The sequence below is a fragment of the Pleurodeles waltl genome, chromosome 10, assembly GCF_031143425.1.
Source record: "Pleurodeles waltl isolate 20211129_DDA chromosome 10, aPleWal1.hap1.20221129, whole genome shotgun sequence".
Taxonomy (NCBI): Eukaryota; Metazoa; Chordata; class Amphibia; order Caudata; family Salamandridae; genus Pleurodeles; species Pleurodeles waltl.
This window is the reverse complement of record NC_090449.1, coordinates 1015600620-1015623395: the sequence shown is the minus strand read 5'-3', so window position 1 is coordinate 1015623395 and position 22776 is coordinate 1015600620. Positions and strand designations below refer to the sequence as shown.

The following is a 22776-nucleotide window of genomic DNA, read 5'->3' as shown; positions in this document are numbered from 1 at the left end:
TTTAAATACATATAAGTCACTGATAGGGTAGGCCCTAAACAGGCCATGGTCAGGGAGCAGAATATTTAAAATGTCGACCATGTACTTTTAAGTTTTATATGTCTAGGTAGTTAAAAAAAAAAACTCCTAAATTTGTTTTTCACTACTGCACGACCTACCTCTCACATAGGAAAACATTTGAGTTAACTTATTACATTTAATGAGTGATAAGTTTAAATTAGGAGCAGGTAGAAATGTTGAGACTGGTCTCTAAAGAAATGTAATTTAAAACCTTCTTCAACAGGAAGTCAAATTTTACATCACAATTTTTGAAATGCCACTTTTAGAAATTTAACACAGAGAGGTAACGGTGCTACAACTACATTCGTCCATGAGACTATCCTCAGGACAGGGGTGTTCAAGAAAACAAAACCAGACCCAAGATTTTTGAGACAGTCTTGTGTATATATGGGTGATTGGCTTTCTTCACATTGGATCTGGTCTTTAAGTCTGGAGTGTGTTGCTCGAATGTATTCAAGTTGGCCGAACTCTGCTAAGAAGACAGATATCCTAACAGGATTCCAAAATAACAAACACACAATGGGGAAAATGCCAGAAACTCTAGACATGGACGAATACGCTTAAAGACTGGAAGTCGACAAACTACCCATCTTTCTGCAAAAAAAATGGTGGAATTTAGATTTTCTGTTATTTTAACATACAATCTCTAAGCCTCCCAAAGTGGGCACAGAGTATAAAGACATATTAGAAAACATAAAACAAGTCAGGCATTTTTGATGTACGTGGAACCTTCTGTTCAACCCCTATCTTTTATGTGCTTATTTGTGTACACTCTGGATGCACACATATTGAATTTTATGTTGAATATAATTGACTAAAATACTTTTACCTGCAGTCTTCATCTATTCTTCCTTTGATGAAGGATTGGGTAAATTTACTTTCGAAATACAATTCTGAAGTGAGTAAACTGCATCACCAACAAGCTGCAATTCAGTAAAACTTATAGACTTAAATCCATTGTAGGTACCTTTACGTGCTTGTTTAAAAAAAAAAAAAAAAAAAAAAAAAAAACAGTTTAGCCCTCTTTGTTTAATCACTTCTAGAAAGTTGGCTTTTTCTTGTCCTAACCATTTGGTGCCTACAGCATGACAGCATGTTCCCGGGTCACATGACTATGCACACCTTGCAGATGATCTTTGAGTATTCCTCCCAGACAGCGAGACAAATGGGGAATAGGTGTTGGCAAGAGGGACCATATCTGACTTGATAATGAGGAAGAGCTGTTACCTACCACAACTCACCCCTGTGTAATACAGTCTCGACCTGGGACCTCACAATGCTCCACAACCAGGATTTAATGTACCTTGTTCAGTGGGCCTAAGCTCCATTGCGGTCTGCCTGAACTTGTGACTTCATCAAGGTCCAGAGAAACCAGATAACCACAGTGGGCACTTTCTACTTTTAATCCCTATTTTTACTTAAATCTTTAAAACTGCATATCTCCTGTTTTACTCTCTGGATTTTTGTTGGGAATACATTTATTAAATTTTACAATATTTGTCTAAATTCGTGTGGGATTTTTCTTGTGTTGTGTTTCCACTTTATTACTGTTTAAAGTGCAGCATAAATAATTTACACACAACCTTTTGACTCCTGAGGACACCCACTGAATCACTTCTGGAAGCCGGGAACACCCCAAGCAACTTATACGAATTAAATTTCTAACATTAAAACAGAAATTCACAAAAAATACAAAAACAGGTACAGACCAAACAAATACTCAAATTACTACAGATATAATTATTTTATATTAAAAACAAATTGCAAAAAACAAATAATTTTAATGGGAAGGTTGGCACTGCATCCCGGCAACCTACTTTTCAATGTTTAGTTTTATCTAGGAAAGCTGAATCCTCACGTTATATTTTACATTTCCCAAGTGATTTCTGTTTTTATGTTTTAGGTACATAAGATCTGAGAAATCGTTCCCACAAAAATATGTAGTGGGAAAAGGAAGTAAAACTATAAGGGCCTCTCAATAGCCTCTCTGTCACATTTAATTCATTTGTTTTAAAGCACCTCTCATAACAGTGTAGGGTGTTGGAGCACTTTACAGGGGACTAAAAACTGTAGGATTCACATGTAATCCACACTGGTAGGCTTTTTCTAAGAGTGCTCGGTCCGGAGAAGCACAAACCCAGGATTCAGAACATAACAGTGGCTTGTGTCGACTTTAATAATAAGAGCGTATTTCTATGCAAGCAAACCTTTCTTTAGCAGCATAAGGAAAATGAAAGACTGGGGAAAAAATATAACTTTCTAATTTGTGCCTTGCAGTTTGCATTCAGCTCTTTAATGGCAGTTCATAGTTTACTGTGCTAGATTACGAATGTAACTTATGAACTGCATAGTAACAAACGTCTCTCTCAAAAGAAGTAATCCACTGTGGTATGCACATAAAATATTGTTTGTTGCATGATACACGTCCTTTGCAGCAAGCATATTAACCATCTGTGCTACCTTAGATGAGTCAAAACTGCCACTAGACAAATCTCCCATCTCTCCCCAGCAGGTACATTAATCACCAGAGTTATCTTGACACTTAGTTTTGCGGGAAAGCTGCTGGTTGTACAAGGAACTTTGTGGTGCTTTTAAAACTGTTGCACAAAGGAAGAAATATAAAAACACACATGCATTTCTGTCAGAGGCCCCAGATGGAGAAGTGCCTTCCTGCCGGCCCAGGCCCGCAGATCCTCTCGGAATGTGTCACAGACCCCTGGGGGGCCGCGGACCACAGTTTGGGAACTGCTGCACTAGGTTAAGCCCGACTGCTTTTGTGCCAAGCTACCAAATGATTAAGCACAGGTTGATTTGTATTTTGTTTGTGTTTCACACAGACAAGAATTCTGGTTGCTGAATGAGTAGGGTTTCACCACCAAACTGTAATTCAATTTAAGATTTTCCATGCTGGGTGCTATATTAGTCAAAAGGTGTGTGGCAATACACTCAGCCAGGCCTAGGGGATCACAAACAGACAGCTGGATTAATGACAGGACAGAAGAATACTGAATGAAGGCAACCAAAGGGATAGGCGACAGAGAGAATCTGGCCGACTGGGATACAACTGCATGGGCAATGATGCCCCCTCCAGATGCAAGGCCACCATGAAAAACCACTGTTTAGGATATGGCAGAGGAATGAGTTCAAGCAGGGACTTTAAGAAATGAAGGAACAAGCCATGACAGGAGGAGATTATTAAAAATAGAATCCCAGGAAGATGGAATCCTACACCTCTCCTGCCCAGTGAGGAAATTGACGTGTACAACAATGTTATGCTGCTAACAAAGGTATCTCATGACGATGGATAGCCTAAGCAGAAGTGGGACGGGAAGGAGGCCCTTGGAACACTGGTCACTGTGTGATACTTCCTGCTACACATTCTATGAGACAGAAATCTGTTGGATTGGTACTTTTGGAAATGTATTTGTATGAAATGTATCTGGATAAAAGCTAAAAACTAAAGTGTTTACAAGCTTAGGGCATGGACAGTAGAGCAATAGCGAGTGAAAAGCTGTAGACCCTACTAGGTCTGAAAACAGACCAGGAAGGAACGATAGTGACTGAATGAGCTAAGCAGTTCTCATCTTATGGTGAAAGTCGAGGTTTATAAAGACAATAAAAATTATTTATGAGTAATTTGGCAAAATACTCTTCCCAACTCACCTGGTGTCCATTGATGAATAGGCCAGGGATCATCCTTTAAAGGGTTGAGTTTACTGGCTGTGAGTGTTCTGTATTCCTCTGCTGTGCATTGTTTGAGAAACTTCCGGCTTTCCTCAGATAAGTGCTCGTCCCACCATGTAATAGTCTGCACTTGTCTGACAATAAAGATGCATGATCCCCTGAAAAGAAATGGTAAATTACTGACACAACATAAAGACTGATTACATTCAGAAAAGAGCAAACAAGTTATCAAACAGCCATTTGCCTTATGTAAGGACGTTCCAGAAAATAACCACTTTTAAAATATTTGTATGTTGCTTGTAAATGTGACCGGCACTCAACAGATGAAATAATAAAAAACATCTGAACTTGGCTGCTTGTTCATGCCTCAGTGGCCATCTTAGAATGCTTTTTGATATACTCTATCAATCCTTTAATGTTCCAAGATGGCAGATGCACTGTTTTCAACACATCAGCAATCTTGGAAAAAAATAATAATAATGATAATCCAGTATGTTACAAAGAACCACTGGACAGCCACCCATGCATCCACAAGCCTTGGCAAATCAAATAACTCTGCAATGGCCATTAAAGGCCAGACATATTTGCTTTGCCAATGCTTGTTTCAACGGGAGCAAAAAGGTATTGCAGAGACCAACTCCACAACAGAGTCAAACCTCGGTTTTGCCACTGTCTTTTTCCAACATGCCTTATGTGGTGCAGGCAAAAGTACAGCACAGGCATGAGATGAGGAAGAGGCCACAAAAAAAACATTGGCAAAGCCAATAGGTCTCGCCAATACAAGAGCTATTGGCTTTGTTTTGTCATGTTGTACACCAGTGTGGTTGCTGTTCAGCATGGTTAAAGGTTAGTGGCATGGACTGTCAGAGTGGAGCAGGCAGGTAGAGTGGATTTGTCTGAATGTTGGTAGTAGAGTGTCAGAGTTGAGTAGAGGGGGGGGGGGGAGTAGGATTCAGCAGCAAAGAGTGTCGTAGAGTGAAGTGGGGTGCAACAGGTTGGAATGGGTATAGTGGATTGAGGTAGTGGGGTGAATTGGAGTAGAGTGGGGTGAATTGGAGTAGAATAGGGTGGATTGGAGTAGAATAGGGTGCTTGAGTGGATTGAAATGGGGTGAGGTGATTGGATTGGGTAGGTGGTTTGGATTGGAGTGACAGGGCTGGGTTAGACTGGATTCGACTGGAGTGGGGTGGGTGAGCTTGAATGGGGTGTTTAGGACTGGAGTGGAGTGGACTGCATGGAGATAGGGTGGATTGGAGTGGGGTGGACTGAACTAGGGTGGGGTGTGGTGGAATGGATTGGACTGGGGTGGATTGTAGTGGGGTGTATTGGAGTAGTCTGGATGGACATGTGGTGGACTGGACTGGGATGGGGTGGGCTGGATTGAGGTAGAGTGTGGTGGATTGGAGTGGGGTGGACTGGAGGAGATGGATTGGATCGGATTGTGGTGGACTGGACTGGGATGGATTGAACTGGGTGAACTGCACTGAGGTACACTGGATTGGAACTGGGTGAATTGGAATGGAGTGGGGTGTATTGGATTGGGGTCGAGTGGAGAGGAGTGGAGTGAGGTGGATTGGAATAAGTGGGGTGGATTAGGGTGTGGACTGGATTGAGTGTGGTGGATTGGAGTGGCGTGGAGTATGGTGGATTGGATTGTTGTGGGGTGTACTGGATTGAAGTGGGGTAGATAAAGGTGGTTTGGAGTAGGGTAGATTTGACTGGAGTAGGGTGCATTAATGTGGACTGGATTGGACTGAGTGGGGTGGATTACAGTGGACTGTACTGGGGTGGATTGTTTTGGAGTTAGGTGGATGTAGTACTAGTGGACTTGATTGGCTAGGGAATGAGGTGGGTTGGAGTGGGGCCAATTGGTGTAGAGTGGGTTGGACTGGAGTAGAGTCGATCGGACTGCAGAGGGGTGGGGTGGACTAGTGAGTGATAGACAGGAGTGGGGTAGATTGGACTGGGCTGGATTGGTGTGGGTGGACTGGATTGGATTGGGGTGAGGAGAGATGGATTGGAGTGGGGCATATTGTCCTGGATTGGAGTGGGTTGTTTGGCACTGTAGCGGGACAGATTGGAGTGGAGCAGGTTGAAATGGACTGGAGTGGGGTAGATTGTTTTGGATTGGAATAGGGCAGACTGGAGTGGGCCAGATTGGAGTGAGACAGATCGTTTTGGGTTGGAGTGGGGCAGTGTGTATTAGGATGGATTGGGTTGGTGTGGGGTTGATTGAATGGGAGTGGGGTGGATGGGAGTAGGGTGAATTGGGATAGAGTGCATTGGTATGGGGTGAGTTGGACTGGAGTGGGGCATATTGTTTTGTATTAAAGTGGGGCACACTGGAGTGTGGCACACTGGTATGGGGCAGATTGTTTTGGACTGAAGCGGGTTAGATTGGCGTGGGGTGGATTTGAGTGGGGCATTGTTTTTGATTGAAGTGGGGCAAATGGGAGTAGAGCAGATCAAAGTGGGGCAGATTGTTTTGGATTGCAGTGTGCCATATTGTTTTGGAGTGGTGCAGACTGTTTTTGATTAGAGGGGCAAATTGGAGTGGGGCGGTTTCGATTGGGGTGTTTCTTAGTGGGCCGGATTAAAGTGGGGTGGATTGGGGAGTACTGCATGATTAGGTGTTGTAGCATCATTTCAGAGATTACACATGATAAAGAAAAACTGCTGTTAATGGTCTTCTTTTGAGAACAGAGCCCACGAGCAAACACAAAATAAAACAGGAGTGCAAAGTAAGAAAAGATGAGATGGCAAAATAAATTAAATTAAAGTTAGCTTTAAAAGCTTTAAAAAAATAAAACTTTGCACTTTTGTTTGTCCTGCTGGGCACATTTTTGCCAGGCACAAGCCTTCTGTTAGCGGGTCACTAGAAGTTAGAAATAACAAAAGTAGTACCTCGAACACGTCGGGGGCAACGGACGGGCACTAGTTAAGTCAAATCAATTAGTGTTTGATCACTGCTCCACACATAGGAACAGAATTGATGCCAGGCGTTCCTTGACGAATTACGAGGTTGTAAAGAAGAGTGCCATGCAAGCCAACAAATGTTAAGCGACAGGCGGGCTCCAAGCCCTTTACTGAACACTACAGAGTCTTGCAAGCAAGACGTATGTGCTAGCGCATGCACTCACACGCTCAGCCCATAAAATCAAGACAGGTGCATAAAAGGTAAGCAGAAAAGATAATAGGGAAAGGTGCAAAAGGCTGAAGCAGACAGCAGCACCACAAAGGCTAGTGTGAATGACTCCGAGAAGTGAGGTTTTCTGGAGTCACCCTATGCGATTCAGAGGATACGAGGAGGGGTTTTGGCTACGTGGACAGTCAAACTCAAAACTTTTTAATCAGAATCCTACATTTGCACTAGTTTTCTCCCAAAAAGCCCAAGCACAATAGTTATATGAACAAAGAAAGAAGTGCACCTTCATAAATTCTGCTTTTTGGTCAATGTTGGACTCCCTGGAAGTCATGCATGAAAGTTCAATAGTTTGAAGGCAAAGCTTGATGGTATTTTCTCAAGAAATAAGGGCGTAAATTGCAGGAGTAAGTTTGCCTAAGGATAGCTTATTTTATTGTAAATGTATGAACTATTTGAGGTTTTACAATAGTAAAATACATGTTGAACACTAATTGTTATTTCTAAGTTCTCAATATTTGAAATTTGGACTAGTCTGCTTGTGCAGTGCCAGGGACCCGGCAAAAGAGGGCATAAAAAAAGATGAGAATGGATCATACATCAAAGCTGTTCCGAACAGGGGGGCCAAAATATATGTGCCCCAAGCACCCAAAATCCTTCAGCTGTCCCTCACAAGAACTTAGATAATGTTATCATTTTATTAAGAACATCAATGCCCATAAACGATATTGGAAATCTTTTCTAGTGTTCAATGTCTACTTTGTATTCTTCAAGTACTTAGCTCATTCCTCATGAAGGTGATTACATCAGTTGAGACACAGATGCAGGGGCATCTGAATCACTTATCATCCACTGTAGTGGACATCTCCACTTTGTGGGTGGCTTTCAATCCATAAGAGTATATGCTACTGATTTCCGCCAGCTAATGTGAATGCCTGAGTAAACCCCCTAAACACTGAGAATTTCCAGTAGCTTGGGTATAGATTGCTCAGGGTCGACTAAATAGGAAAGCACATCTTCGTAGAGGCAAATGTCTTACCAGCCATAGCCCCATTTAAATACTCATAGCAGTGTGCCCTTCTAAGCTCAATAGGTCAGTGGCTCACTTGCCAGGGAGAATGACAGTGGGTACAATTGGCATCCCTGTCTTTCCCCCTATCCAGCAGGAACTCCTGTGAGATCGTCCCATTTACCCTACCTCGAGCAATGGGGGTAGCATGCCATAGTAAAACTACGCCATATTTCTGGCCAAATCCCTTTGAATTTAAACACAGCCATCAGATAAGCCCATTCAAGAGAATCAAATGCCTTTTTGGCATTCAAGGAGAGCAGAATGGCAGCTGTGCTCATCCCATTTGATCCTGCTAGCATGATATATAGGCATCTCAGATTGTGTTGTGTAGATATTGAGGTGAATCCTAGTTTGTTTTAATGGGATACAGGAGTTAGCTTAGCTTTGGCTTGCAGACTTGTGCCCCCGTCACCTAGTGACTTTCACCCTACTCAGCTAGCTATGTTGTTGCACATTTAATTAAATGTTTCAAAATGTCTGCCTTGTTTTTAGTTAGGCCCATGTTTTAGTTTGCATTATCAGTGCCACCACACTAAGGCGTCAATATCAAGCGACAAAGATAAACAAACTGTAGGTGTTCACATTAGGTACTCAGGGGTGTGGAATTTATTAAAATATCTACTTGTCCAGGGGACAGGTTGCTTCTCAAATCTACTTGTCCTGTAAAAAGATCTACTTGTCCCTTTGGTGCCATGTAGTGTGGCGACAAATTATGGCAGCAATCTCATTATGTAAGAGCTCTGATAATAGCCTCTCTGATTATGCCAGGGCTACTACCATAGTAGGGCATGAATACTTGCAGTTTCAATCCCTACTGTAGTAATTTCCTTATTTTGCCACCTTTCTGCAGATCTGCATACTGGGGCTGGAGGAAGCAGTAAGCAATAGTTCCAGGGCTGGAATGCCTTTGAGTCTGCAAACCTACTAACCTGCATGTCTTAAAGATTTTCACCAGCTTCTCTCTAATATTTTCCCATAATAAGAAAGGTTGGGCATTTACTCCTGACAATGGCAGAATTAGAACTTCTTCCATGGTTGGGAAGAAAGTGGCCGGAGGGAAAATGAACTTGCAAATGCTCAATAGATTTTCACATGAGCAAATCTACACATGCGTATTAACCCATGCTAAAATACAGTTCACAAATATTTTATAGGGGTACGACATATACCATGGTTGCACTTTTGTGACTTTCTTTAAGAATTTGGGGCCACATGTAGGTAGGTTCAGATTTGCGACCCGCAAATTGCGAGTCGCAAATCCGAATGTAGGATGGTGTCCCTGACACCATCTGTGATTCGCAAGGGCTTCGCAAATGCTCACCTAGTGAATAATCATGAGGTGGGTCGCAATTTGCGACCCCCTTGCGAATAGCGGCCCTCACAGGGATGGTGGCCTGCTGGAGACAGCAGACCACCATGTCTGTGACTGCTTCCTTAAAGGAAAACGAGATGCATTACAAAAACGAAAAATACAACGTTTTCGTTTCATTTTTTCAGAGCAGGACCACTGCTTGCTCTGAAAAAATGTTTACAGTGACATTCACAGTGGGGAAGGGGTCCCATGGGGAACCCTTCCCTTTTGCGAAAGTGTTAGCACCCATTTGAAATGGGTGCAAACTGCGATTGGTTTGCGCCCGCGGTCACAAAACAATCCTACATTGCACTGCGAGTCGCAATTAGGAAGGGAACAACCCTTCCTAATTGCGAGTGGCAAACCCGTTTTGCGATTCGGTAACCAGGTTACTGAATCGCAAAACTGGGTTTGTGCATCGCAGTGTGCTTTTTGCACGTCGCAAACAGCAAAAGTCGCTGTTTGCGACATGCAAAAAGCTACCTACATATGGGTCTTGGTCCCTAATTAGGTCTGGTGTTAACAAAGACATTTTGTTTTTATTAAACTTCTTTTCTCTCTCTTTCGGCTGGCTTTACTGTGAGTGATCGCATTCTGCTCTTCCACAAGGAGCATATTGGCACACAAAGTAGTTTTGTTCAGTGTCAGGAACTACAGTGGCAATCAGTGACGTAACGAAACTGAAGGGTGCCCCTTTGCAAAGAACATGGAGGAGCCCCCTCTCCAGACTCACTCAGGGCAGGTGCTGTGCTGAAGGGGCCCCCTGGAGGGCGGCTGCAGGGCCTTTGTTAAGCCACTGGTGGCAACGTGTGCTTTTAGAGTTCAAAAACTTTGGGGGGGGGTTTGCCAGTGTTTGTTACAATGTTGAGGGCCTGGTAGCTCCCACAACAATAAAGTGTTACAAAAGCCATGTCAAAACAAGACACGCATTGATGAAACTAAAAAACTTATAAAAATATGTCAGACCAGTTGGCTTTGTCAGTGTTTGTTTATTTTCATGCTTCCCATATTCGTGTTGAAAATGGTTACACTGATTTTCCATTAGAAATATTTTTGGGAAATACTAGCATGCATCAACACATTTTACTAAATGACACTTCATTTGCATCTAATCAGAGAGCATTCTGGGAGCATTATACTTAGCCTCATAGCCTAAACTTTTCAAACATGTGTATACACGGTTTTGTTTTTTTTGTACTGGAACCAACGTCAGTAGTGAAGTGTGACCTTAAAACATATATTTACAGCACTCACCCTAATAATGAAGGCTTTCAAATAATGAACCATAAATACAAGTTCGAACAGCATTATTTTTTGGAAACACATTACCTCCACTGCAGAGAGTTCCACTCTCTGTAAACAGGCAGCCAAAGGGTTTGTGCTGCAGAGGGTTGGGCCTACTTGTCCCAAGGACAAAGTAAACATAAAAACTTGTTGCCCTTGACCCCAAACAAGATGTCCCGGGCGTCGGGCAATAGGAATGCCACATCCCTGGGTACTTTCCCTCTTCACGCTTTTGAGGGAATTGTTTATATAAATTACAATCCCAAGCATGTCTTGTTTTCTATTGTTTGGGAACAGACCTACATCAGGGGTCCAAGCAGATTTGTATAAATACTCCTCACTTAGACAGATAGTCAGAGGGATTCCGGACAGATGCCATCGCTGCTGCACGTCGCCTTGACGCTGACCTAGTGTTCGTGTCCCTACGGAGTCTGATCTAGAGATCTCATTCCAAGGTAACAAGGGTTGGGAGGCTCTTCTCATGGACATGGCATTGGCAGATTAGGTTTAACATACCTAGCTCTCTTTTAGGTTACACTCATTATGCTAGGATATTAGGAAATATTTCACATCTCATGTCATTACATGTTATTGCAAGATGGTGGGGGTCTTTGTATAAATGACTTGTCTTTACCATTCTGTTTCTTGTCCTAAACATTGCAGCCCATGCAACTTATCGCAGATTGCAGTTTTGCTAAATAAAACCAATTGAAACTTTACAGGATCTTCTTCATTGCCGGTGTTTGATTGAGACATGGTGTTTATGTGAGAAAGGGGTAATGTCCATTCAACCACGACACTCCCTGAGATGTCACACTCTTGAGTCCATGCGTACAGGCTGCCACAAACCACCTTTTACTGTTTGGGTTTTTGGTGAGGTGCCGCTTGGGAGAAGGGAGGGTTGGAACGACATTTGCGATTTGCTGTAGGATTAGCATAGCCGCCGACAAACATAAGTACTGTGATCCTTAAAGCAGCAGTCTTGCTTAGAGCAAGAGTCCAACTATGACAATCTATGTGGCATAAAGGCTGACTGAGCATGACCTTTCAGTGTATCAAGAGGTGACTGGGAGGACCTTTCACCGGTATCTTGGCCTTAATATCAATCAATGAAATGGGCTTGTAGGAGATGAAATCACCCTGCTTTATGAGTTAAAACGATATTTGCTGTTCCAAGATCCCTCTGGAGCCTTTCCTCCTTCTGGGCTTCAACAAACAACCATAGATAGGAGTCATTTAACTTCCTGCAGAAGCACTTAAATAAATGCAGGCAGCAAACCATTTGGCCCTGCGTTTTCCCACTTTTAAGTTATTTAATCGCCTCTGCCTCCTCCTCTGTTTCTATTATTTGTTCGTGTTAGCATGTCTTCAGTGGAGATCATGTGGGTGAGGTATATTCTCCCCAAATGGTGTTATTTCGTTTATTGAACAAGTACCTTGTGGGTGACACAGCCTTTCCAGATAGCTAGAAAAGGTTTCTGGATTTTTCTCCATGGTATTCACTATTTCACCTCTGTCCGTATAAACTGAACCCACCTTTTCCCCTTCTCCCATCTTGCCAGTAGTTTGCCCACCTTACTGCCTACATCATATAGCTTATGCTGCTAGGCCTACTACGTAGTCTTATCCACCAATTGTCTATATTCCCCCACAGCTAGGGTTATTTTGTGGGCAAGCTCTTTGCTAGGGCTGTATGCACATTCATATTCCCAAAGTCACTGAGGCTGCTCTACTTCTTCTTTTTCCCCACTCTTCTCCTACGTCTCCCCACAAATAAGGCAATAAGGTGTCCCCGCATGACCATTGTGTATGGATTCCATGTGGTCACCTCGGAGCTGACTGTTCTCATATTTTCTGTAAACTACAGTTTTGTTGTGCTTATCAGGGGTGTTTTTTTATCTAATCTCCAGTCAACCCTTCTCTGTGTTGTTTTCATATTTAGTCTTGTATTTAGCAGAGAGTTATCCAAGGTACCCTTTGGCAGGAAATGTGCATCTGTGTATCTATGCTGGACTGGTCCGGACCCAGACTTGGCTATACCAAGGGTCACACAGTCAACTTGTGGAGCACATGGGCATCAGGCCTACATTTATCCCAGCTTTGGGTTGGCCTACCGCACAGGCACATCGCTGCAGGTGCCTGAGGGCGAAGACAGAGATAACTGATGATCGCACTGCCGAATCCATCTGTACAACGAGTCCTTTGGTGTACTTGCCTAGCCAGTCTCAATCAGACACACCATTCATCATGTTCAATTACAGCTGTCTCTCTGCAATCCCCTTCTCCTCCAGGGTTAGCACTTCCTTAATTTGCTCACTGAGAGAATATCTTGGCAACCAGGACAATCCAGTAATTCCTGCTTCCAACTGGACTCCAGGCAATGTTTCCTCACCCTTGGATGTTCACTGTCAGTGGAACACCAACCCCTGGTTGCATAGTAGTCCCAGAGTAATCAATGGACTACCAAGTGGAAGAGACCACAAGACCAAACAACGATGGGTCTTGAGCTCCTCTCTTTATACCAATTTCACAGACGTAGGACGTGTATTTCAGGTCTGCTTCTTTGGAATTGATTTGGTTAAGTTGCCCTTTTATGCTCCTAGGTCAGGCCACCATCCAGGCCTAGCCTCTGTCAGCAATGAATGAAGTTCGATATAGCGCACAATCGCCAAGGCCTCTAAGCATCTTCATAAAGGAGACTCAATTGGATTGTGACCTAAGACCAAGAGGTATAGTGTTTCAGAGTGTACACACCAGAAAGGAAAAACTCCTTTCTCCCCATTTCTCTTTATCTTTGGAATAACAACCAAACTAGCTGTGCTTGACCTTAAATTGGGAGGGGGGGGATCAGTGGGAGGTTGGTGGGGGCAGGGGTCGAGGTATGCCAGGTGAAGATTTTTTGAAAATATAGAGGGCCTTCCCCATGCAAAGCCTTATGGGCTATGCAGAGGGCTTTGAATTTCACTCGTTTACTGACAGCCAACCAATGACAACTCTCCAACTCAAAAGATGCTCTCTCTATCCAGCCAGACAATCTCCAGATGAAGTGCCCACCACAGAAGTACAAAGAAGTGACAGTAGGCTGCACCCAGCAAATTGCAGAAATTAGGGAGAAAATAAAATGTGCCCCATCAAAAGACTCAGTTACCTAAAAGATAATGTAGGCAGGCCTATCCTGTATCCTCTGCCATCTATCTAATTGCAGCTCAGTCTGAGTTCATTTACAGCTCAGTGTCTCAGGAAGGGCCCTAACACGTCCAAGGAAAGTCTGTTCCCTCTTTCCTCACCATAGTCTCTGGTGTTCCCTCACCCACTCCCATCTGGGAGATACCAAAAGTGTGTGTATGTGTATATATTTATTTTCAATCCAATGGAAATTGTCCCGTAAGGGAGTGTTCTGGCGCACTTTGTTTTACAGTGGTGCGGTTTTAACACCAGGACGCCAGTTTAATGTATGAACAAATTCCTTCTCTTCGCAAGGAAAGAACCGCACTCTAAAGGTGTAAAATTTCCAAAAGCTTTAATGCTGGGCTTTTCAGATCATTCGCACACAAAAACAAACAAAAGCACCAGGCGCGTTTCAGTCGGCACGACCTTGATTACAGGTGTTACAGTTTTTGGCCCTTTTCAGTGTTTATATACCTATTTGAAGAAAAACAGACTATCCAATTGAAATAAACAAAGAAAAAAATATAAAACAAAACAGAACCAAACCAAAAGTAAAAGTAAAAGTAAAACAATGTCTATTAAACATCCACATTCATATCTGATTATCATTCTCATTTAAACCAGATTTAATTTCATGATGATAGACATTTACCTTTTATAATGAATTATGGGTATTATAGTTCTTTCACTTTACCGACAGTTATAAAACCATTGCATTTATGACTTCTTTGTTTTTACAATTAATGCATATCAGGCAAATATCAATATAAACTACTCTTAATTACCAAAATACATTTCTTTACCAGTATTTCCAATATTCATACTGTTTTTGCACTCTCGTGTGCACATTTTCAACAGGTAAACCAATAATTAGTAAACCAAAAAGCCAAAAAGGACAACCCACTATGCAGAAGCAACATTATATATATGTCCTGTCCTCAAATTGAGTTTCCACAGGTTAGTACCCTTATAACGATCTGAAAAGCCGAGCACTAAAGCTTTTGGAAATTTTATACCTTTAGAGTGTGTTTCTTTCCTTGCGAAGAGAAGGAATTTGTATATATATATATATATATATATATATATATATATATATATATATATATATATATATATATATTGCCTGGTTCATTGCAAGCAGCAGGACTTTAGATGAATGGACCTTCAAGTGCGAATTCAGGTCTCGCAGGTAAAAGCCTGTCACTATAATTCGCAGACACAGTAAGCTATCATTTTCAAACGAGAGGGCCTAGGTCAATGCACATGCAGTATTAGTGGTATGACCAAAATTCTGATTCACGGGTATGCAGTTAAGGCACACATGGTAGGGGATACAACTGCACATCATTCAATGGACATTCTCCCCTCAACACCTGGTGTTCTATTTTCTTCCCACAAAATTCTGATGTTGATATCAGTAATCTGGTAAGGAGTTCATGAAGGGCCATTGCACAAGGTAAAAGACATGGATTCACATTAAAACACAAAACACCAAACAACTTACAGACATCGTATCAATCAATCAAGGATTTGTAAAGAGCGGCTTATCACCCATGGGGGTATCAAGGTGCCCTGGGAGCATTTGATGTGTACCTGTGGCTACTCCTCAAACAGCCATGGCGCAGGCAATGTCGGGTGGTGAGGCGGATGTTAGCTTACCCCTCATCAATGCAGAGTTATGCATGGGGCTTATAAACTACAGGGCAGACAAATGGACATGGTCAAGCCATCCATACTCTCAAACAGTTCTCCACTCAGTATACTGCAGTTGCTATAAGACGTTTAGCAAGCTGCAATTTGCAGTCCTTCTTTATGTGCCAAGCAATTTAACCGGACAAAGGCATGAGCACATCAGATTCAATATCTAGGTCACCTGATATTTCTTTGAAATCTACACAAAACATTGCTCCGCCTACCCCCTTGAGATATGTAGCATCTGCCTGCAGCATTTAGTGATTTACAAAAACCCTACAGCTACTAAACAAACAGTGAAGATACCCGGTGTTTTACAGCTCTTGTGTAAATAAAACACCGATTCCCAACAAACCTGCTAACTAGGATTTTCTCCTTTATAACTCATTTGTTAGCCCATAAATAAACTAGATCATAATGTAATTGCATCTGTAACATTCTGCTAATGTTGTGGCTTTCAAGGGGTGTAAGTGAAAGGTTTCACTTATCAAAATTAAGTTTTAATAGCGTCATGGACAACAGAATGATGCAAGACAGCAGTTTATGCCAGAATTCAGACCACACTACAGATGCAATGTGAGAGTTCCTCCAAAGTACAGACTCTGATTGTAAAATATAAATTTTCAAACCAAGGTGCATTCATGAACAAGTTGCACTCTACGTACTGGATGATGACTCATAACAGTACTGAAATTGCAAGTGGCTATGTGGAAAATATTTTGGTGTAGTGTGTGAGTTACTAGAGTGGTGCTCTTAGCTTAGGACGCTGCACCTAGGCCAGTCCTGCCAAGTGCCATGCATCACAAGTAACATTAATACTCTTCAATGCTGCTTCATGCATCACCACACTGAAATGCACTGGCACGCATTTATAGCTTTTCTCTGCCCCTCAGAATTGCTTGAGGCTTTCTTAGTGTGGCGGTATGATTCCCAGTGTCAGCTGCGAGACTGCAGCTGCTGGGTACACTGTCAGAGCTTCCCAGGTGGAGAAAAGGAAAGGTTGTCATAGATATATTGACACCTTCTCATGACACATTTGATGGTAGCTGGGATTTTGGCACAGCTTCTCCCTCCTCACTTTACTGCCGTCCGCAGCTGGCTATAGGAAGACAAACATTTCAGACTCCTTTGGCCTTTGTGCACATGAGGAATCTATGCCCTGCCCCTTGGCTGGTTTCTACAATCCTAAGATCAGGTCTGTGGATTTCCTACAGTCCAACGCCCAGGAGATATTGTTTGGGGTCGTGGACAACAAGTTTCCAGATTTATTTTGTCCTGGGGACAGGTAGGCCTGATCTGCTGCAGCACAAACCCTTTAGTTGCCCATTTACAGTACCACATTATGGTCCATGAGTTAATGCTATTCAAACTATTTATGGATCATTAATGCAAGAACTTTATTATTAGGGCAAGCGCTCAATGTTGTAAGCTTGGACTGCACTAGTGACAGTGATTCCAATTTAAAAAAAAAAAAAAAAAAGTGCACACTCATTTGCAATGTTTAAAAATCTGAGGATAAGTACAATGCTCCCAGAATCCCCTCTGAATACATGAAAATATTTCTAGAAGCTTGAGAAGGAAAAGGAGACTAGGGAAAAAGGAAAAAATGTTTAGATAAACAGCAATATTTTAGGTACCCATTTCTTTGCAGCATTGTTGGAAATGGCCCATTTTGCAGGGTTATCCCCAAACTTTTTGCCTTCTTCCTACTCCTATTTTTTTCAAGCTGTTTTTGCTGGTTTATTGTTTCTGCTCACTTTACCGCTGCTAATCAGTGCTAAAGTGCATATGCTCTCTGTGTAAATTGTACTGTTGATTGGTTTATCCATGATTGGCAGATCTGATTTACTGGTAAGTCCCTATTACCGTGCACTAGAGGTGCCAAGGGCCTGTAAATCAAATGCTACTTCTGGGCCTGCAGCACTGGTTGTGTCACCCACATTAGTAGCCTGGTAAACATGGCTCAGACCTGCCACTGCAGTGTCTGAGTGCAGTTTTTAACTGCCAATTCGACTTGGCAAGTGTACCCACTTGCCAGGCCTAAACTTTCCCTTTTACTACATGTCAGGCACCCCTAAGGTAGGCCTTAGGTAGCCGCAGGGGCAGGGTGCAGTGTATGTCTAAGGTAGGACATATACTAGTGTGTTTTATATGTCCTAACAGTGAAATACTGCCAAATTGGGTTTTCACTGTGCAAAAGGCCTATTCCTCTTACAGGTTAACATGGGGGCTTCCTTTAAATATCCTTAAAGCGCAGAGTCCCTTTGCGAGCATATACAAATGTGGAGTTTAGGGTCTTTGAACTCACAATTTAACAAATACATCTTTTAGTGAAGTTGGTTTTTAAATTGTCTGTTTGAAAATGCCACTTTTAGAAAGTAGGCATTTTCTTGCTTAAACCATTCTGTTTGTCGATTGTCTGTCTGGATCAGTTTGACAGTTGGGCTGTTTTGCACCTCTCTAGACAGTGACACAAAAGGGGGCAGGGTGTAGTCTGTATATCCTGATGAGCCATCTGAGCTAGAGTGGAGGGAAGGGTGGTCGTTCACACCTGAAATAACTGTGCCTGCCCTCACACAATGCAGTCTCCGACCCCCTGGTGTGCGTTTTGGGCCTAGCCTGGATAAAGAGAGATCTTGCAAACACTTGAGACTTTGCTTTGAAGTTTGACAACTTCAAAGGCAGTACAGGGTATAAGAAGAAGACCCAAAACCGCAGACTATTAGAATCTTTCTGGAATCAATAGGAACCTCTGCCCACGAGAAGAGCTGAAGGAGGAGTACTGTCCCTTTGCTGTGTTGCTTTGCTGGACTGGCCTGCAGTTGTTGCTTCTGCCTGAAAAGAGAGCAAAGGGTAAACTTTGCGGTGTGTCTTGCTTGAAAAAGTTCTCCAATGGCTTGGAGTAGAGCTTGCCTCCTGTTGGAAGTCTCAGGGACACCAAAGACTTCAGTTTCCTCGACCTGCAGCACTAGGAACTGTGTGTTTTGTGCTGTTCAAGAGAAGAAACCATTGTGATGACGCAAACTAAGCCACTGGCCGCACTGTGACCTGCCGGCGCCACACAGAGTTGCATTGCCCCACTTCGCACCGCAACCCTGGTCTCACCGACACCGTCATCAGACGACTTCACCGAGCCGCTGCTCCGGCATCGCTTGCTCACACCGCAGCCTGGGCCTCCCTGACGACGATGCTCCTGCTGACACCTTGCGGCTTCTGCCTACACCGTGGCCTGTGGACACTGTTCGTGAGGAGCACGAAGCACCGTCCCATCCCGCACCGCAGCCACAGTCCACCGACACCAGTACCATCGACTCCTGTGTCGTCACAGGCGTCCCTGCCTACACCGTGGCCTGTGGATACTGCTCGTGAGGGTCACAAAGCACCATCCCGACCGCACTGCTGGCTTGGGCCTACCGACGACAGCGCTTCAATAAAGATGACGCCACTGCCTGCACTGTGACCTGTGGACACTGCACACTACACCACTCTGCTCCACACCGCAGCCCTGGTCCCACCAACGCCGATGGACGTCATCACCGAGCCGCTGCCTGCACCGTGACCTGTGGGCACCGCTCATCGCATCGCCCCTCTTCGCACCGCAGCCCGACGCCATACATGCCAGTGCTCTTGACTTCATCAGCCCGGAGTTCGATCTGCAATGCATGTGACTTCAAGGGCCGGACGACTCCTGCACAGACTCTGGAACCGACACCGCTCACCTGAGCTCATCGAAAGGATTGCGATGCGCTACAAATCCAAGGTACTGTTTGCGGGTTTTCCTGACACTGTAGCTGGCCCGTGACTGGCCTGAACTGTTGGTTTTGTTGATCATGACGCCGTGATAGCCCCAGGTGGAGCTACTGACTTGAAGGAACTGTATTTTTGAGTAAATCTTGCAGAATTCATATTTGTATTACTGTATGGTGGATTTTTATCGTATTTAGTCTTGTTTTAAATTGATAAATATTAGCTATTTTTCTAAAACTGGTGTGGTGTCCTTTTGTAGTGTTTTCACTGTGTTACTGTGTGTTATGTGCAAATGCTTTTACACATTGCTTCTGAGATAAGTCTGGCTGCTCATGCCAAGCTACCAAGGGGGTGAGCAGGGGTTATCTGAGCAGGTATCTTGCTTATCCCGACTAGATTGAGGGTCCCTACTTAGACAGGGTGCAAACCGACTGCCAGCTAGAGACCCCATTTCTAACAAGCATCATTTTGTAAAACGTGTTGCTGAATGCTAGTATTTCCAAAAAATATTCATAATGGAAAGTCAGTGTAACAAATTTCAATAAGATTATGAGAAACATGAATATAAACAAGAAGTGGCAAAGCCAATAGGTTCGACATTGGCTGTCAGTATTTTTACTTTTTCGATGCATGTCTTGTTCTGACATAGTTTTTGTAAAAATTTACATTCTGTGGGAGCTGCTGGGTTCTTACCATTGTAACAAATATTAGCAAAAAAACAAAGATATATTTTGGTCACTAAAAGCACACGGCAGTTCCTGGCACTGAACAAAACTACTTTGTGTGCTGATATGCTCCTTCTGAAAAAGCAGATTGCAATAATTGTAATGGAATATGAGGTGGATTTGTAGGGTGCGAAACTTGTCACCCTTGACAGTATCCAGACAATGAGTAGGAAGGAGCGAGTTCTGCAAGTAGGATCAGTCACAGTGAAACCAGCCAATAGATGGATGGAGAGAGAAATAGAATTTTAATAAAACAAAAAGGTCTTGCTTAACCCCAGACCTACTTAGAAGTAGATCAGAAAATTGTACTCCGAGAAAATATTTGTGAACTGTATTTTAGCGCGAGCAAATTCCGATGTGTAAATTTGATCATGCAAAAAAATCTGTTGAGCGTTTACAAGTTCACTTTCCGTTTAACCATTTTTCCAGTCAACTCTGGAAGAAGTTTTACTTTTGACTATTGTCGGGGAGTAAATTTACAACCTTTCACAGTATGGGAAACGATTAGACAAGAGCTGGTGAAAACCCTTTAATCATGCAAATTAGTAAGCTTGCACAGACTCAAAAAGGTATTCCAGTCCTAAAAGTATTGCTTACCGCCCCACTATGTAGTTGTGCAGAAAGGTGGCAAAATACATTAATTGTTAGTATTCAAGTACTACTATAGTATCAGCCCTGGTATAATCAGAGAGACTATTATCATAGCCCTTATATATCAAGATTGCTGCCACAATTTGCCGCTGTACTACATGGCACCAAAGGGACTAGCAGATTTATAAAACAACCTGTCCCACTGAGAAGTAGATATTTTATTAAATTCCACTCCCCTGTAGGATTCTTTGTCAAGCTCGTCCACCACCAGCTGCAAAAGTCTAATACTTTGAGAGGCAATTTTTCACAACCTCTCTGTAAAAGCCTAAACTTTATGTTTTTGTACAGCGCGTATCATGAACTTACATATTTAAAAGTACTTGAATATGAGATCATGAAGAAAAAGTAGGAACAGTGATATAAAATATTTGCTTGGAATCACAGTCTGGTGAAGTTGTGAAGCTCGGATTTCACACTGTGCAAGTTAGCCACTAAACAGGGCTTTTCCAGAACATACTATAGCTCAAACGAGGGTACTTTACACTGTCTGTTGTAATAGACTTAAAAGTGTCCTTTACTCGTATTAACGTGTCACTTGACATGTCCCACATTTGGCAATGGAATGTGACTCAAACGCACACTGAAGCCATGGAAATTTCACACATGAGCAGTCTGAAATCATGCCAGTCATGCAACGGGAGAAGGGGCACGAGAGGTAAGGAGCTTGCATTTTACATGCATTTCTTGAAAAAGTTCGACGGTTTCGCGTAAACAGAAGTAAGGCTACACCTACTAGCATACACCGATGCCTTGAATCTAAGCCATTGATTCACGCTGAACTTCCAGCTAACCTACTACGTACAACCCAATATGTACCCAATTTGAAAATGCACTTTAAAGTCCAGCTCTTGTATCTCAATATGATGCTCATCTAGCCCAACAACGTCCATCACAAGTACGCCTGATACCCTCCTCTGATATAGCCGACCTGCTCTCATTAATGGCCCCAGATGGGTTACCTGGTGCAAGTACAGTTTGTATCACTCGGACGCATATCCTGGATACACTCACCTCTGTGCAGCAGCGGAGCCGCTCCGTCCTAGCAGCTGAGTCCCTAGCCCCGCTAGCAGCCGGCAGCTCCTCGCACATGCCATGTTCTGCCCCGCTGACCTATCACTAATGTCTAAGAGCTCTCTGCTGCACGGGAGCCTCCGACCATGCCGGCTAATGTCACCTTTCACTTCCTGTCCATCGCGTGAATATTTCCCCTGGGCCTCGTCAAATTCTCTCCAAGGTTCCGGAACTCACGTTTTGTAGTCAACTATGTAGCGAAAGTCGTAACTAGAAATGCAGAGTCTGTTGTCGATGAGGTCGGCCATCTTTAAAGAGTGTATGCTGTCAGTAGTTTCTTTTTGTGCTATCGTAAAAACATAAACAAAATAAAAATAACTTTCTATATCATTGTTTTACATTTCATTTTTTGCACGAATAATGTTGAATTTTAACGGATTTCAAATATTACGATTTTATTTTGATATTTTTTTTGCTGCACTCGTTTTCGGCAATGACAATGACATTTGCAAAATAGCGAGAAACGAATGCGTTCTGCCAATTATTCCGTTTTTGATTGATCTTTCTTTTCAATGAATGGGCCATTCAGCTTTTGCTAGAGATGTCGTGCATGTTCTTCTGAAATGTAATGTTATGTAATGATGACTAAATATATAGCTCCAGGTTTTCAGATTGCTTATGTGTGACATTTTCATGGTTTCACTGCGAGTATAGTGACAGTCAACTGCACGTGTGAGACTTAGAGTGACACCTAGAAGTGATGAAGCAGAAAAAGAAAGACTAACAAATATTCATATATCATGTAACAAAATCGTGTAAGGTAGTGTGATTTTAGCAAAGAAAAATAATGTATGTGGGAAAATGTGCCCACGAGGTAGTTTGCCATTATTATAAACGAGCTTAATTAATCATGAAAGAATTGACAATGTAGTAATCCGTCATAATTGCAGATGTATTCCATGATTTTCTTGTTGAAACTGTTATATGCTTAGCTTAAATTTAGCAGAGGCTTTGGCCTAGTTGCCTGGTCGCAAATTTAACTGTGTGGTTTTCACTTGTATTAACAAAAACGTATTTTAACTTTAAGGCTGTATTTTTCCAGTAAAAATGACTAATACACTTATCTCAAGGTTTCGTGCTAGGCAAGTTTCATCCCCTTTGAAGCAAGGTCAGTTTCTGCAGGTGCAGA

General features: G+C 42.7%; 1 protein-coding gene across 1 annotated transcript in view; it reads right to left on the bottom strand.

The window, feature by feature from the left end:
- MRPL3 (mitochondrial ribosomal protein L3) overlaps positions 1-21811 on the bottom strand; it is a 229158-nt gene extending 207347 nt beyond the window's left edge. Inside the window, exons 1-2 of the mRNA XM_069211920.1 lie at positions 21588-21811; positions 3724-3902 (exon numbers count right to left, since the gene is read on the bottom strand). Coding sequence (XP_069068021.1) covers positions 3724-3902; positions 21588-21670 — 262 coding nt within the window. The 5' untranslated portion in view covers positions 21671-21811. The remainder of the gene's footprint in view (positions 1-3723; positions 3903-21587) is intronic.
- Positions 21812-22776: the final 965 nt, after the last annotated feature.